This window comes from Chlorocebus sabaeus, chromosome 17 (genome assembly GCF_047675955.1).
Source record: "Chlorocebus sabaeus isolate Y175 chromosome 17, mChlSab1.0.hap1, whole genome shotgun sequence".
NCBI lineage: Eukaryota > Metazoa > Chordata > Mammalia > Primates > Cercopithecidae > Chlorocebus > Chlorocebus sabaeus.
In genome coordinates, this window is record NC_132920.1 from 5,090,107 (window position 1) to 5,104,218 (window position 14,112).

Consider the following 14,112-nt stretch of genomic DNA (forward strand, 5'->3'; position numbering starts at 1 on the left):
GTCTTTCATCTTCAATGTCTTGTCTTCCTTCTGTCAAGGTAAGGCCACCCATAATCTGATCCCTCTTCTGACAGCTGGCTAACAAGCGAGGTTGCATATGGGCCCATCATTCTCCTAATTGTGTGTCCTTGGGAGAATTGCTCCAGAATGCCAGGTCTGAATTTCCTCACCTACAAACATGAGGATAAGAGTTCCTTTCTCTTAGGAGACACTGAGACCACATATTTAAAGTGTGGAGTACAGTGTGTGGTGCACGGTGTGTGTGCAAGGAAGCAGCACTGACAGGCACACATCACCACTGCTGTCACCACCATCATAAACGTGACTCTTTACAGATGTGGTAAATTAGGCAAACAGGCAACTTGCCCGAGATCATGAGGGAAAATACCATCTGAGCTGAGAACTTCCACTTCTTGCCTCTGAGACCAATGTGCTTTCTCTGCCAGAGTTAATAATATCTGTTTCCACTTTAGGTGCTTCTGCATCAAAACAGTTTCTCAAGGAATTCCACAGTGAATGATATGAGGACTAAATGGGAGAAGGATGGATATCATAATAAAAATTCCCAAATGAAACTCCTGCAAAAGTTTTCGATGCAGATCATTACTGCTGCCTTCTTCGGGAGCTCTCCAGCACACAGAAATACACTAAAGGACAACTGTTGTATATGAAAGACGCATAGGGGAGACAGGCTTCTTTTAGAAAGGAAATGGAATCTTGTTTTATGCACATTATCCTTGGAGAAATCAAGCAAAACTAACAGGCAATCTCCAACTAAATGAGAGGCATTCCTTCCACAGGAACGCCGACTATGGGCATGCTGTTGCCCAGACTTGAGGATTTACTAGAATTTCTAGAAAAAGCAGGGAGGGAATTAGTTTAAATTCCTATTTGAAGACATCTTTTTATGGCTGCAGAGGAATTATGTATTAAATAGATTGAAAAAATGAATGTCATACAGGGGCCAAGCTATAAAGCTAAACAAACTGTCTCATTGCCTTGCATTCTTAAACTTCGACAGGGGGCTGGGGAATTTTCCACCCATCTGGAAAAACTTCTTATATCCAAAAGATATAGGGTTCACTTAGGGGGCAGTTCTGGTCTTTGTATGTAAATTCATGTTGCTTTCCTGAGGATTTTTACTGCAGTCCAAGACAGAATATTTAAATCTCCTTTGCCTCGGATGGGTTTATTATTACTTTTCATTTTATTATTATTATTTTTGAGATGAAGTCTCGCTCTGTTGCCCAGGCTGGAGTGCAGTGGCGTGATCTTGGCTCACTGCAACCTCCATCTCCCAGGTTCAAACAATTCTCCTGCCTCAGTCTCCCAAGTAGCTGGGATTATAGGTGCCTGCCACCACACCCGGCTAATTTTTTTGTATTTTTAGTAGAGATGGGGTTTCACCACGTTTGCCAGGCTGATCTGGAACTCCTGACCTCAAGTGATCCACCCAACTTGGCCTCCCAAAGTGCTGGGATTACAAGTTTGAGTCTATTATTACTTTTTTATTACACCCAGCCTATTATTACATTTTTATTGCACCCAGCCTATTATTACTTTTTAAATATGTAGATTGAGCCCTTGATTTAATCATAATTGATCTATAAAGGTATAGGGGAAAGTACTGCTGGGGTATGCTTTGAAACTTTATCCCTGTTCTATTAAATGAGCGAAAAGATGGGACATTTAGAAGTGGGAAGAATGCTATGTCCCCGAAGGGTCAAAATGAGAAAGAGCTTCTACAAGGTCCGAAGGACCTCACAATTCCATGTTAACTCCCCACTTCATAATTATACGGCATAGAGTGGGTGCTCAGTAAATATCTAGGAAAAGAAACTATGGACAATGGAATTGTAAACTATACAGTGTGTGTTACTTATCCAGAAGATGATGTGGAGCATAGCTGAGAAGCCAACCAGGGAACGGGGAGAAGTCAAACCAAGACAGTAGTATAAACTTAAGATGGGGCTTAGGAGAAGCATTTAAATCTCTCTTTGTCTATCAGTTATTACGTTATTGTTCTTCAACTGTTATTTCATTTTCTTTGGAAGAAATTGTCTCATCAGAGATATTTTCTAGTACTGGTAACATACCTTCTACCAGGAAGGAAGAAGGCTAACAGCAGAGGTGCTAACAACATGAATGAAATAATTCAATTTTCTGCGTTTCCTTCTAACAGAAAGGCTAGATGAAGAGAAGTCTATGGAATCTATAATGATAGAAATATATAGCTGGCATATAACTTTGTTCATCTGCAGCCTAAACTCTGTAGAGTTAAGTTCTTGGTGAAAAATGGCCAAGGAAAACCGGGCACAGAGTATTTCAGTCTAACATGTATCAGTAGTTTCTCTAAATAGAGAAGAAGGGGACAGATATTTATGTGAATGTTGAACATGAGATTTTAGAACTGGCAGCAGCCTTAGAAAATACAGTATAATCCTTTGGTTTTACAGATGAGAAAACAGAGGGCTCACAGATATAAATTCACTAGGTTCAAGCTTCAAATAACTTAAGCTTCCTATCCCTAAATACCAGCATCTGAAGAATTTAATTTCATTCTTCCAAATTAAAAAAAAAAAAATCAATGACTGGCTATAATTCATTTTGAAAAAGAAGCGGTTTGTTTTTATTGTGAAAAAAACACAAACCATAAAATTTATCATCTTAACCATTTTTAAGCATTCAGTTTAGCAGTGCTAAGTATATTCGCATTGTTGTGAAACATGACCAGAACTTTTTCATCTTCCCAAATTGAAACTCTGTACCAATTAAACAACTCGCCTTTTTCTCCTCCTCCAGCCCCTGTTATTCATCATTCTACTTTGAATTTCTACAAATTTGACTGCTTTAGACACCTCATATAAATGGAATCATATAGTATTTTTTTGTGTATGGCTTATTTCGTTTAGTGTTAAGTCCTCAAGGTTCATCCATATGGTAACATGTAACAGGATTCTGTTACTTTTTAAGGCTGAATAACATTCAATTGTATGTATATACCATATCTTGTTTATCCATTCGTTGTTGGACATTTGGACTGATTCTACCTTTTGGCTATTGTGAATAGTACGTAATTATTTTCATGTATTTTAAATGTCCCTTAGATAGGGATTGACTTCCCTTTATTCCACTAAAACAATAGGCACATAAATTTTATAAATTCTCTCCAACTATCAAATATTAACAATACTTAAGTTAAATGCATACAAGTGGAGAGATACAGGGTGCACTATGTGTTTTCCCACAAAGGACCTCAAACATACCTACTTCTTCTCAGGCTGTTACTTTCATTCAAGTTTTAACCACCATCTAGGGCACTGGAGTGGATATTGCAGTGACTGACAATGAGAGAGGGCCTGGTCATGATTCACCAGCTTCTAATTTCACAACAGCACATTCAAAGACTGAACCATATAATAGCAAATAAAGGTAAAAATAAGTATGGTTTCACAGACTCAATACTGCTACCCCAAATAGCAATAAATTCAGCAAATTACTTTGCTTAGTATTCTACAAAACGAAAAATAAAGTGTAAGCTAAGAAACACTGCAAATACTTCATCTCACACTGACATTAACAAAAATGGATACTATGTGTAGTATTAACCCCTTTTCCAATAATCTTTAATGGTTGTACATGGTGTCTGCTCTTAATCTCTTGCAACTGCAGATTCTGAACCTGAGTGTAATACATCCACTATTTTCAGTTGCTTAACTAAAAAAGCACTAGCTTAAGAACAGCTGCTGTGGTAGAAAACAGTGACCCCTGAAAAGCTGATGGGAAGATGGGCACGACTCCAAAGCCCTACCATTATCTAGAATTGGAACACATCCAGTTACCTTCTTACTGCACAATTATGTACTATAATAACAATATATTTTTTCATCCAAATACTTAGATTTTGCTGAATATTCCTGAAATCATGATCTTAATTCATGTGTTCAGGGGAATCGCATTAGAATCCAGAAATCCAGTTCTGGCAACTTCTCTGGTGCATTCCCATTCCTGTTTCCCATTCCCACTCCCAACACTCTCTATTTTTTTTTCCCCTTTTTCTTTTTTTTTTTTTTGAGATGGAGACTCGCTCTGTCGCCCAGGCTGGAGTGTACTGGCGTGATCTCGGCTCACTGCAAGCTCCGACTCCCAGGTTCACGCCATTCTCCTGCCTCAGCCTCCAGAGCTGGGACTACAGGCACCTGCCACCATGCCCGGCTAATTTTTTGTATTTTTGGTAGAGATGGGGTTTCACCACATTAGCCAGGATGGTCTCGATCTTCTGACCTCGTGATCCACCGCGCCTGGCCACAACGCTCTCTTTTACTTTGTTTTCTCTAGACATGAGGCTATGAAGCTAGCCCTACAACAAAGATTACAACTCTATTTCAAAATGCTTAGAAAATATTTTCTCTTTGGTGAACACTAAACCTCTATGAACTACACAGGGAAGGAAGGCACCCCAGTGATGCTGATGCTGCAAGTCTTTAGAGGATGCTTGAAGAGCAGGTGCTAACAGACAGGAAATAGTGACACAAAACAAGGTACACTAGAGTTAAAAACCAAAGGGGAGTGGCATACTGCAGAACTACCTATAAGCCAGGGCAGTTTACTGATAGTGACTCTAACTAACACCTTGCAAATAGGGTCCAGAGGAGTATCTTTATTTAGAATAGCTAAATGGAGGAAAGTACAGAGACAAAAGCAAAATTGGGCTGCCTTTTTGCTCCTGTTTCTGATGTAAAACACCTAAGAAGCCTTGTCAATTGTCTGGGGTAGAAATCCTTTGGTGCTTCTTTGCCGCTCAGACTGTTTGAGAGCTATTTGCCCAGCCCTACAAACCACCCAGGTTTGTCCATTCTTTCTGGCTCCAGCCGGTCTGGACATAAAAGGCCTCTCCAATCTTTCTGATCTCACCCGGGGGCAGACAGGGAAATTAGGTGTAGTGGGGGCTCGCCCAGAACTTGCTTTCAGCAGAGAGGGGGAGCTTTCAGGGTCGGCTGGCTTTACAGAATCATCTTATATGGAAACAACGGCAGTTTATCAAAAGGTAGAAGAATGTCTCTGCTAATTCTGGGATATGACATGATGCGTGAAGTTGGAAAGAGATTCGAGACTGACAGACTGGATGGTAATTTTCCAGGGGAGATGTGGTCCAAGAATGTTAAGGAAAGAACAAGTGTATGTCTGGCTTCTACTGAGTGGGCCATAATCATGGGAAATGAGCAAAAGGAGGCTGACTTGCTTATCACGAAAGAAAAACGAGCTGCCACTTCTTGGAATGAGAGTAATCCTTAAGCGCTGGGTGAAGGCTAACAAAGGCTGATGTATCTAGAATCCCTCAGGGTTGCCACAATGAAGACGACGATCTTGCACATTAAGGACACAAAGGAAGAATGAATGACCTCTGAGGAGAGTTGAAGTGGTCCTTAAATATCATCGGAACAAAACGGGAGGATGACTTAAGACTATCCTTCAGTTTCTACTGACTCAGGAGCCCATGTCCTTGAACTTCTGAGTTTGCTCTAAGGAGCTAGAAGAGCTGAGCGCATGCCAGGCCATGTGACCTTAGACAAGGCTTCCAGATTTCCTGCACCTCGGTTTCTCTACCCAGGAAACCAGATCATTTTTGTCCACAGACTTATTTTAAAAAGCAAAATTTACCAGGGTTATGGGACGGGGGGTGGGGGTATCATTAGCACCACAGCGGGACTCATGTGACTGAAGAAGCCGCCCTCTGAAGAATGAGTGGAAAGCAGGGGGAGCAGGTAAGTGTTGTGGGTGGAGAATTTCAGTGTGAGCACTGCCTTTATGGTGTGCATGTCTGGCAGCTGGAAAAGTGGCTGTGGGCTTCCTCACTGGTGGAACCGTGAAGCTGGGATCCATGTGCACCTGGGCAGGTGGGGCTTGGAGTCCAAATCATCAAGTGGAAGAGAGACTTGACATGAAGACTATCACAACTCCATGAGAGTTAATATGTCATGATCCCCATCAGATTTCCATATTCCTTTCATGGTTCATTCCTTCAGGAGGGAGACTGCGGGTGGCCAAAAAGACACCCTGATTTTGGTGGTGTTGACCCCGTGACTGAGGTGTATGACCTCAGGGAATATACTTCATGCATTTAGTTAGTCAGTGAAAACTTACTAAGAGCCAGCTCTTAGTAAGGATGTTCTTACGTGGGATGTTCTCGATCCTGTGGATAATAACAGCAAGCATTTGCATAACATTTACTATGTGCTAGCATTATCCCAGGGGCTTTGCATATGTTAGTGTACTTGATCCTCACCACCATCCATAAAGTAGGGCTTACTTTCATCTGCAGTTTGCATTAGGCACTGAGAGGTTAAATATCTTGCTCAGGGTCACATGGCTAGCAGGCTGAGTCAGGACGTGAACACAGACGGGCTGGCCCCAGAGTCCATGCTCTTCCCCACCCAGTGGAGATGATGACAACGACAGGGGAGATCCCTGTTCTCATGGCCCCTGCTGTCTTGCAAAAGAGGGAGAAAACAGACAAGGCCACAAGTAATGTCATAGTAGGTACTGATAAGTGCTGTCAGGAAAACTAATGCAGGGCAGGGGAGAGAGAGTGAGTCTGTTTTATATGGTGTGATCCCAGAGGGGCCCCTACGGGAAGATGAAATCTGAGCACAGGCCTGGGTGGAAGGGGAAGGGAGCTACAGGAATGTTTGGAGGGACTCCTCCAGGCAGGGGGTGCACAGGCATTGAGATGGGAGCAAGTTCATGGAAACAGGGAGAGTGAGGAAGAGGAGAGCAATGGAGGGCCTCTGGGGACCTCGGACGGGCTTCAGGTTTTATGTTAGGGTGCCATGAAGCAAGAGCCTGGAAGGGGTTGAGCGGGGCAGTGGCCTAATCTCTCTTTTGAAAAAGATCACTGTGATGGTGGTGTGTGGAAAACAGACCATGTGTGGGGTGCAGTGGTAGTGGGGGCACCCGGAGGACAGGTCAGAAGGCTACTACAGCAGCCAGTTACAGAGGACAGTGTGCAAGAATACAGACTCTCCACCCCACCATAGGCTGTTAGTCCAAAGGCAACTTATGCCAGCTTGCAGCCAGATGGCTTGGGGGGCCACTATGCCTTATACCCTAACTACGGTAAAGGCTGCATGTGGATTCAGGAAGAGTCTTGACATGAAAGGGAAGTGAGTAGAAACTTCCTAGCTGCTGCTGTCTAACTGGTTCTCTGAAGGGATGAGAACGCTTTCATCCCTGAGGTGGTGACAGCATGCTGTTCTGCAAGGTCGCCGTGGAAGCCCTGGCCCCGCAGTGTGTATTCTCCATCACGAAGGTGCAGTAGACAGGCTGCCCTGGGGAGGGCGCCCTTGCCCCGCACATGTCACTGCTCCAGTGAGTCTGTCGTGGGGGGTGGGGGGACTCACTGGGATGTGAGATGAGGGCCAGTTTAGTCTTTCGTTTTTGTTTTTTGGTTTTTTTTGAAAGGGTGGTTTGAGCATTTCAAACCAAGAAGTGACACAGACAATTAGATATAGCAGGAGAAATGATGGCACAGATTATTTACAATCCCCCTTTTCTAAGCAGTTTATACTCTGTATAATTTTACGCTAAAGATAAAACCTGCCTGTTTTGCCAACCTCTACACACAGAAAGTGCCAAAGAACAAAATCTTTCTGCGTTTATGCAAAATAAGAACTCAGCTGCTTGTTCTTCTATGCTCCACTGCTAAAGGATCTCATAAAATTCAACTACTGGTGACTGGAAATGCCATTGTTCTAGAGTTTTCAAAATGTTTACTCACATAAATGCTATTCTCAAAGTATATATAAATGTGCAGATCAGTTTCTTTTCTGAGTACCCTACAATCCTCATGGCTCTAGAGATCATTTCCCAGGCCTGAGTGTGGCAGTTATTCTATTACTAAATAGCTGTAGAACTCAAGGATGGTTATGAGAATCCAAAATGTTATTCTAGAAAGAATTGTTATATTATGTAGGCAATATAACAAGACCTTTACTCTTGACATAAATTGCAAATTATAGTTTCAAATATTGCTTCTTTTTTGAATTCTGTTTAGAGTCAAGCATGAAGAAGGGTCAGGGAAAGATTATTATCTAATTTAATATCAGCCAAGCTGGCATCTCCTGATGATGCTAAAGACGCCCTCTCAAAACAGTACAGCATAACTTACAGAAATGGTAAACGGTTTCCCACTCCACACTTTATAAACAAATTTCCTGCAAGTAAAAGAGAAACACGAATGGAAGCAGAAATGGAGTTTATTGCGTGATTGCTGCTAAGTCCAAGAAAAACAGTGAAAAGGGTGTTTTTATAGAGAGCAAGAAAACCCATTGGTGGACGGTGACTTTAACCGCTGACGTTCTAATTACTCTTGGGGATGTTATCAGACCGCCCAGGAGATTAAGCCGCTGCACAAGCTCCACCCACCTCACGAGAATGAGACAAGCCCCACCCGCCTCACGAGAATGAGACAAGCCCCGCCCGACTCAAGAGAATGAGAGAAGCCCCGCCCACCTCACGAGAATGAGAGAAGCCCCACCCCCGCCTCACGAGGATGAGAGAAGCTCCGCCCACCTCACGAGAATGAGAGAAGCTCCGCCCGCCTCACGAGAATGAGAAGCCCCGCCCACCTCACGAGAATGAGAGAAGCCCCGCCCGCCTCACGAGAATGAGACAAACCCCGCCCGCCTCACGAGAATGAGAAGCCCCGCCCGCCTCACGAGAATGAGACAAGCCCCGCCCGCCTCACGAGAATAAGCCCCGCCCGCCTCAAGAGAATGAGAAGCCCCGCCCACCTCACGAGGATGAGAGAAGCCCCGCCCGCCTCACGAGGATGAGAGAAGCCCCACCCCCGCCTCACGAGGATGAGAGAAGCCCCACCCCCGCCTCACGAGGATGAGAGAAGCCCCGCCCGCCTCACGAGGATGGGAGAAGCCCCGCCCGCCTCACGAGGATGGGAGAAGCCCCGCCCGCCTCACGAGGATGGGAGAAGCCCCGCCCGCCTCACGAGGATGAGAAAAGGAAGCACAAGGTGATCCTTGGCACTTCCACGAAATGAAAACACGCCCTCCAGGGTCCTTTATGGGGTCAGCACCCAAGCAGCTGACTTGACACCATTTGCACCTGCAGATGCACCGCCCATGTGCAACGTAATTCAGGTTCACCACCCACGATGGTGTCTTCAAGAAAAGGGCCACGTTCTGTTTATCCTGAATTGTGATTAAAAAATACTAGGAAAGGGAGAATATATTTATACTCTGAAATATATCGAAGTATACATGTGCAATACATCTTATAAAAACTTAGCTTTCAATAAAAGTAATGCAGAAGTTTCTCATATTTAAAGTATCAGCTTTCCAGAAGGATACACTTCCTGGAAATTCTGGAAAGCTGATATTTTAAGTTCAACTTGAATCTGAAAATATGAGAGTTCACCTTTACATATCTGTATTAGTACAAGGAACAGAGTTTCATGATCCTGCTCTGTAAATCACCAACACCAAAAGCACTGCTGTCTAATCAAGGGGGATATGTCAAAGTTTAAAGCTCTTAATGAAAAACAGTACGTCATTGAACCATCTTACCTGTCGACGAATTACTTCAAGGTCTCTCTTGGCTTTATTCACTAGGGTTTGAATTTCTACAGGATCCTTCACATTTTTATTTTCTCTGAAGGCATCTCTTATCCTCCTGACAGCATATGTTCTAAATGAATTCAGAGGAAAAAAAAAGAAAAGGTGTCAGTGTGTCTGAGACGATGCTTTCAAATGAATTTAAAAGCTTTTCCTTTAGAATTAACTGTCTAATCTTCCCCTATGGATAATCTACTTTGATCTCTGCTCGTGGCGCAGGCAGATCCATTACCATTCTGGGATGACTAAGCAAACAGATTTAGGAAAATAAATCTACTCTCAACAAGTCACATACAAATGGCAAACTGCTACTGAAGAGTTCCTTAGATTATTGGTTCTTTAGCATTATTAACATCTGGCTTCACTCCATTTACATGGATAATTGAACCTTTAGTGTAGAGACATAAATCAAAAATTCAGAGGTTAGCTGCAGTGATCCATGATTGTGCTACTGCACTCCAGCCTAGGCGACAATGCAAGACCTTGTCTTTAAAAAAGAAAGAAAAAAAATTCAGAGGTTAAATGATGATCACATTTGCATGTACCCAGATAGTGACTTACGCTTTCCAATCCCTGTCCCGTCTTCTGGCTCTCACTTCCCTTTCTGTGGTCCACATTAGGATCCCACACAGTTGAACCTGTGGAATTAGGCCAACGTGCTTTCTTTTCCTCCATCTTGACAGTGCACACGCCTACCACCCACCCGCAACCAGACAGATCACTTGCAGTACAGGACAGCAGTTCCACAGCAAGGCTTGTACATCAGACAGGCTTGGGTTCGTAGCCTTGCTTCAGTTCCTACTGTTTGTGTGAACTTGGGCAAGCTTTTTAACAAAAGGCCATGTCTCCTCATCTGTCAAAAAGGCATAATAATGCTAAGTGCTGCTGGGAGGATTTGGCTTTATAACATGGGTCTGGAATTTGGCCCAAAGCCTGTTATATAGAAAGACTCAATAAATGAAAGCTATTCTTAACACTTGTTACGCCTTAATGCAATTAGTATTCCCTCTCCTCATGCCATAACCTTGCCTTAGTCCTGCATCTTTACAGTCACACCACAGTGTGTGTAGAGAAGGTAGAGTGGTCTGGATAATTAACCACAACAGACAACTCAGCAGTCCTTAGACATAGTCCCACACTCAGATGGCTATGGTCTATCTCTAGCTCCACCCCATCTACTCCAGAATGAAAGGCACAAGACTAAGGAGAAGCAGACTGAGTCAGACATGTGAGACACCATTTTCTCTATTTTTTTCTTTTTCTTTTTTAGAGATGGGGTGTCCCTCTGTTGCCCAGGCAGTGTCATGATCATAGCTCACTACAATCACAAACTCCTGGGCTCAAGTGATCCTCCCGCCTCAGCCTCCACAGTGGCTAGGATTATAGGCACCCACCACCACGCCTGGCTAATTTAAAACAATTTTGGGGGGGATGGGGACTTGCTGTGTTGCCCAGGCTGGTCTTAAACTCCTGGGCTCAAGCTACCCTGCTGCCTTAGCATCTCAAGGAACTAGGATTACAAGCACACGCCATAGTGCCTGGCTCTCCAGTCTTAATGATCACAGACTGCTCTGCTTTTAACCTTGAGCACCGGTTAAAGAATCCATGTGATGCCAGTAGTAATATTGAGCAATAGAAGAATGGAAATATAGGCAAAGAAATGAGAGGAAGGGAATATCAATTTCCTTGGGAGCAGCGGGGAGGGGGTGTTGGGAGCTCATACAACTTACTGGGAAACTTTATCTTAAAAAGGACAAATTTTGTTTTAGATAAAGTTTTTTAAAGTAAAAAGGCATTTTACATTAAAAAATTCAAATGTCAGGTCTATTTGCATTTAAAAGCAAGAGTAAAACTAAATCTTATAATATTAGGAATCATAAAGGAGAAGGGAAGAGTTTAGGAACTGGTATTTTCAGAACGTAAGACACTGCTGAGACTTTGATCTTAACCCTCTGTGAACCAGCTGGAGTATTTCAGAGGAGCTGCTGGGTGCTCAGTATCAATCCTAAAGGGCTACAGTGATTGAGCATGGAATCCATGTACTAGCAGCTGCTACATAACTGGGGCTCATTCACTTCTAAAGGGATATAGGAGGATTTTACAAATAGAATACATCAGATACAGACTCTCCTCAGGTGCAGCTGCTAATCTAACAAGATTTTAGATGGCAGCTAGGTAAATTAACAGCAATTTCTGGCACACTTTTTTGCATTGCCTAATGGCTATTTATATAACACAGTATCACTGTTCTTGACACCCACACACTCCTCTAAAGCAGTTTCTTTTTTGGCAATGATGGCAGCAAAGAGGGGACAAAATAATTTAATTCTAATATTTGTTCCATAGGCAAAATTGGTTTACAACATGAATTTACCTCCAGGAATCATCTATTGTTTCAATTTTTCATTTCGTATGCTGCATGGGCTTCTCAGACAAACAAAATGGGCAACAGTAGTCATCGCTAAACTCATTTTTCTAAAAGCTAGTAACTAGTTTAGAATAGCTAGGAAAAAAGGAGTACTGTTTGGAATGTAAAGACCTAAGGTCTTCCAAAGTTTAAGGAAATGGGAAAATAGCTTAAAACACTCAACAATTTATATCAACTGGGCTCAAGGTCCAGGGTCCGGATATTCTGCTATGTATTCTTGTTTTTCTCCCCAGCTCTCCAAAGTCCTTACCTAAAGAAAAGAAGCTCTAGATCTTGGACTTAAATGTGTCTAAAGCAATCAAGAGTCACGATTCAAATTTTCGATGCACTTTTGAGATGAATGCTGTAATGGTTCCCTCCTCTCTGTCTTGCTCTTTCTGCCCCACTTACAGCACCAAGTGTTATTCTTTGCCCTGAGGGAAAATATTTCACTGGTTCAGAAACACAAAATTCCTACTGCATGAACAGTTGATTCCTTAGTTGTAAGAATTCTTATTTCAAATGATCACAGCTTTGTGAAAGTCATCACAAATTTGAGTGAATCTTCAAATTTGGTGGAAGGGGGCTAATCACCAATTATTTCAATCCTGGCCCTGCCCTGGTTTTTACTTTTTTTTTTTTTTTTGCAGATTCTGGTTATCAGCCTCTTGACCATACCACCGAGCAAGAACATTTCAAAGAAAAATTTGCAGATGTTGCAGTGAAAATGGCAGCTAGCTGCTACACAATGCCATGCATTAGGATGATCCTAATGAGTCAGACGCTGTCTGAAATACAGCATGAAAAACTGACACAGAAAGGGCAACACAACCAAATACAAAGAAGCAGCCCCACATCCACAGAAACGGCGAGGTGATGATGTTCTCACACACACTGTCCTTTCCAGTGTCCTGAAGCTTGGCAGTTTCTTGATGCTTCTTTGCGCAGGAGACTCCCATTGGGCTTTCCTTCTCCACCCCAGCCTTTGCTTCATTCTGTCATTAGATCTCAAGTGCCCACAGGTTCTTTTTACCATTGCAAGGATTATACTCTTTTCTGAGATTCCTCCATTCACTCCAATTTCCCAGCTGCACAGCAACACAGCAGGCAGTAACGAACGCTTGTTAGTGTTTGAGGTTCTGCTTTACTCTGTCCCCTCCCAGAAACACCAAATGCAGCCATAATCACAGCCTCTGAGCACTTAGAGGCTCCTATCAGCTTTAGCATCCAATGTGTGATGTGGAAACCAGCTAATGTAATGCCTTTCATTTCTGTCATCTTCATCAGCATCTCAAGTGCTGGTTTCTCTGTGTACCCATCCTATAAACACATCGTGCTTTTTCTTGGTCCTCTGCAACCTTAACTCAAGTATCCTAGGAAAAATAAAAGCTCAATCCTTTCTACTGGCCTCTGTGGGGCAAACTCATCTACCTCCGACAACTTGGAAGGACACATCCTCCACCTACTTGCCTTAACTGAAACGTGCAAGGGGAAGCTGCTAAATTCTAGCATGTCCCCATATTCCACAGGGCCCAGAGGAGGGTGCTAGTGTATTCCGGGAGCCTGCTGCTGCTTCCAGATCACTGATTCACCCCTATGCATCTTTGAGGCCATGCCATCTGACAATACTGTGTTGCACACCTCCATGACACTGTTATTTGTTAATTTCTGGAGGTCAAGTCTTCATATTCAAGTCTTAATGTCTAAAGAGCACTCATTGCAATACACAGGCCATCAGTTTTAGGTTTCTTTTTTTAGAGACAGGGTTTCACTGTCACCCAGGCTGAAGTGCAATGGCGCTATTACAGCTCTCTGTAGCCTCAAACTCCTGGGCTCAAATGATCGTTTCTGCCTCACCTCCCAAGTAGCTGGGAATAGAGCAGCACGCCACCACGACCCGCTAATTTTTATTTTGTAGAGACAGGGTGTCACTATGCTGCCCAGGCTGGTCTCAAACTCCTGACTTCTCACCTTGGCCTCTCAAAGTGTGGGGATTACAGGTGTGAGCCACGGTGTCTGGCATAGCTACTCCTTCCTAAGCTCCTCTGTGGGCTCATCTCATTCTGCTGCCCCTTA

At 43.2% G+C, this 14,112-nt stretch overlaps 1 protein-coding gene across 1 annotated transcript in view; it reads right to left on the reverse strand.

The window, feature by feature from the left end:
- LYRM4 (LYR motif containing 4) overlaps positions 1-14,112 on the reverse strand; it is a 161,214-nt gene that overhangs the window by 103,351 nt on the left and 43,751 nt on the right. Inside the window, exon 2 of the mRNA XM_007973800.3 lies at positions 9,582-9,702. Coding sequence (XP_007971991.1) covers positions 9,582-9,702 — 121 coding nt within the window. The remainder of the gene's footprint in view (positions 1-9,581; positions 9,703-14,112) is intronic.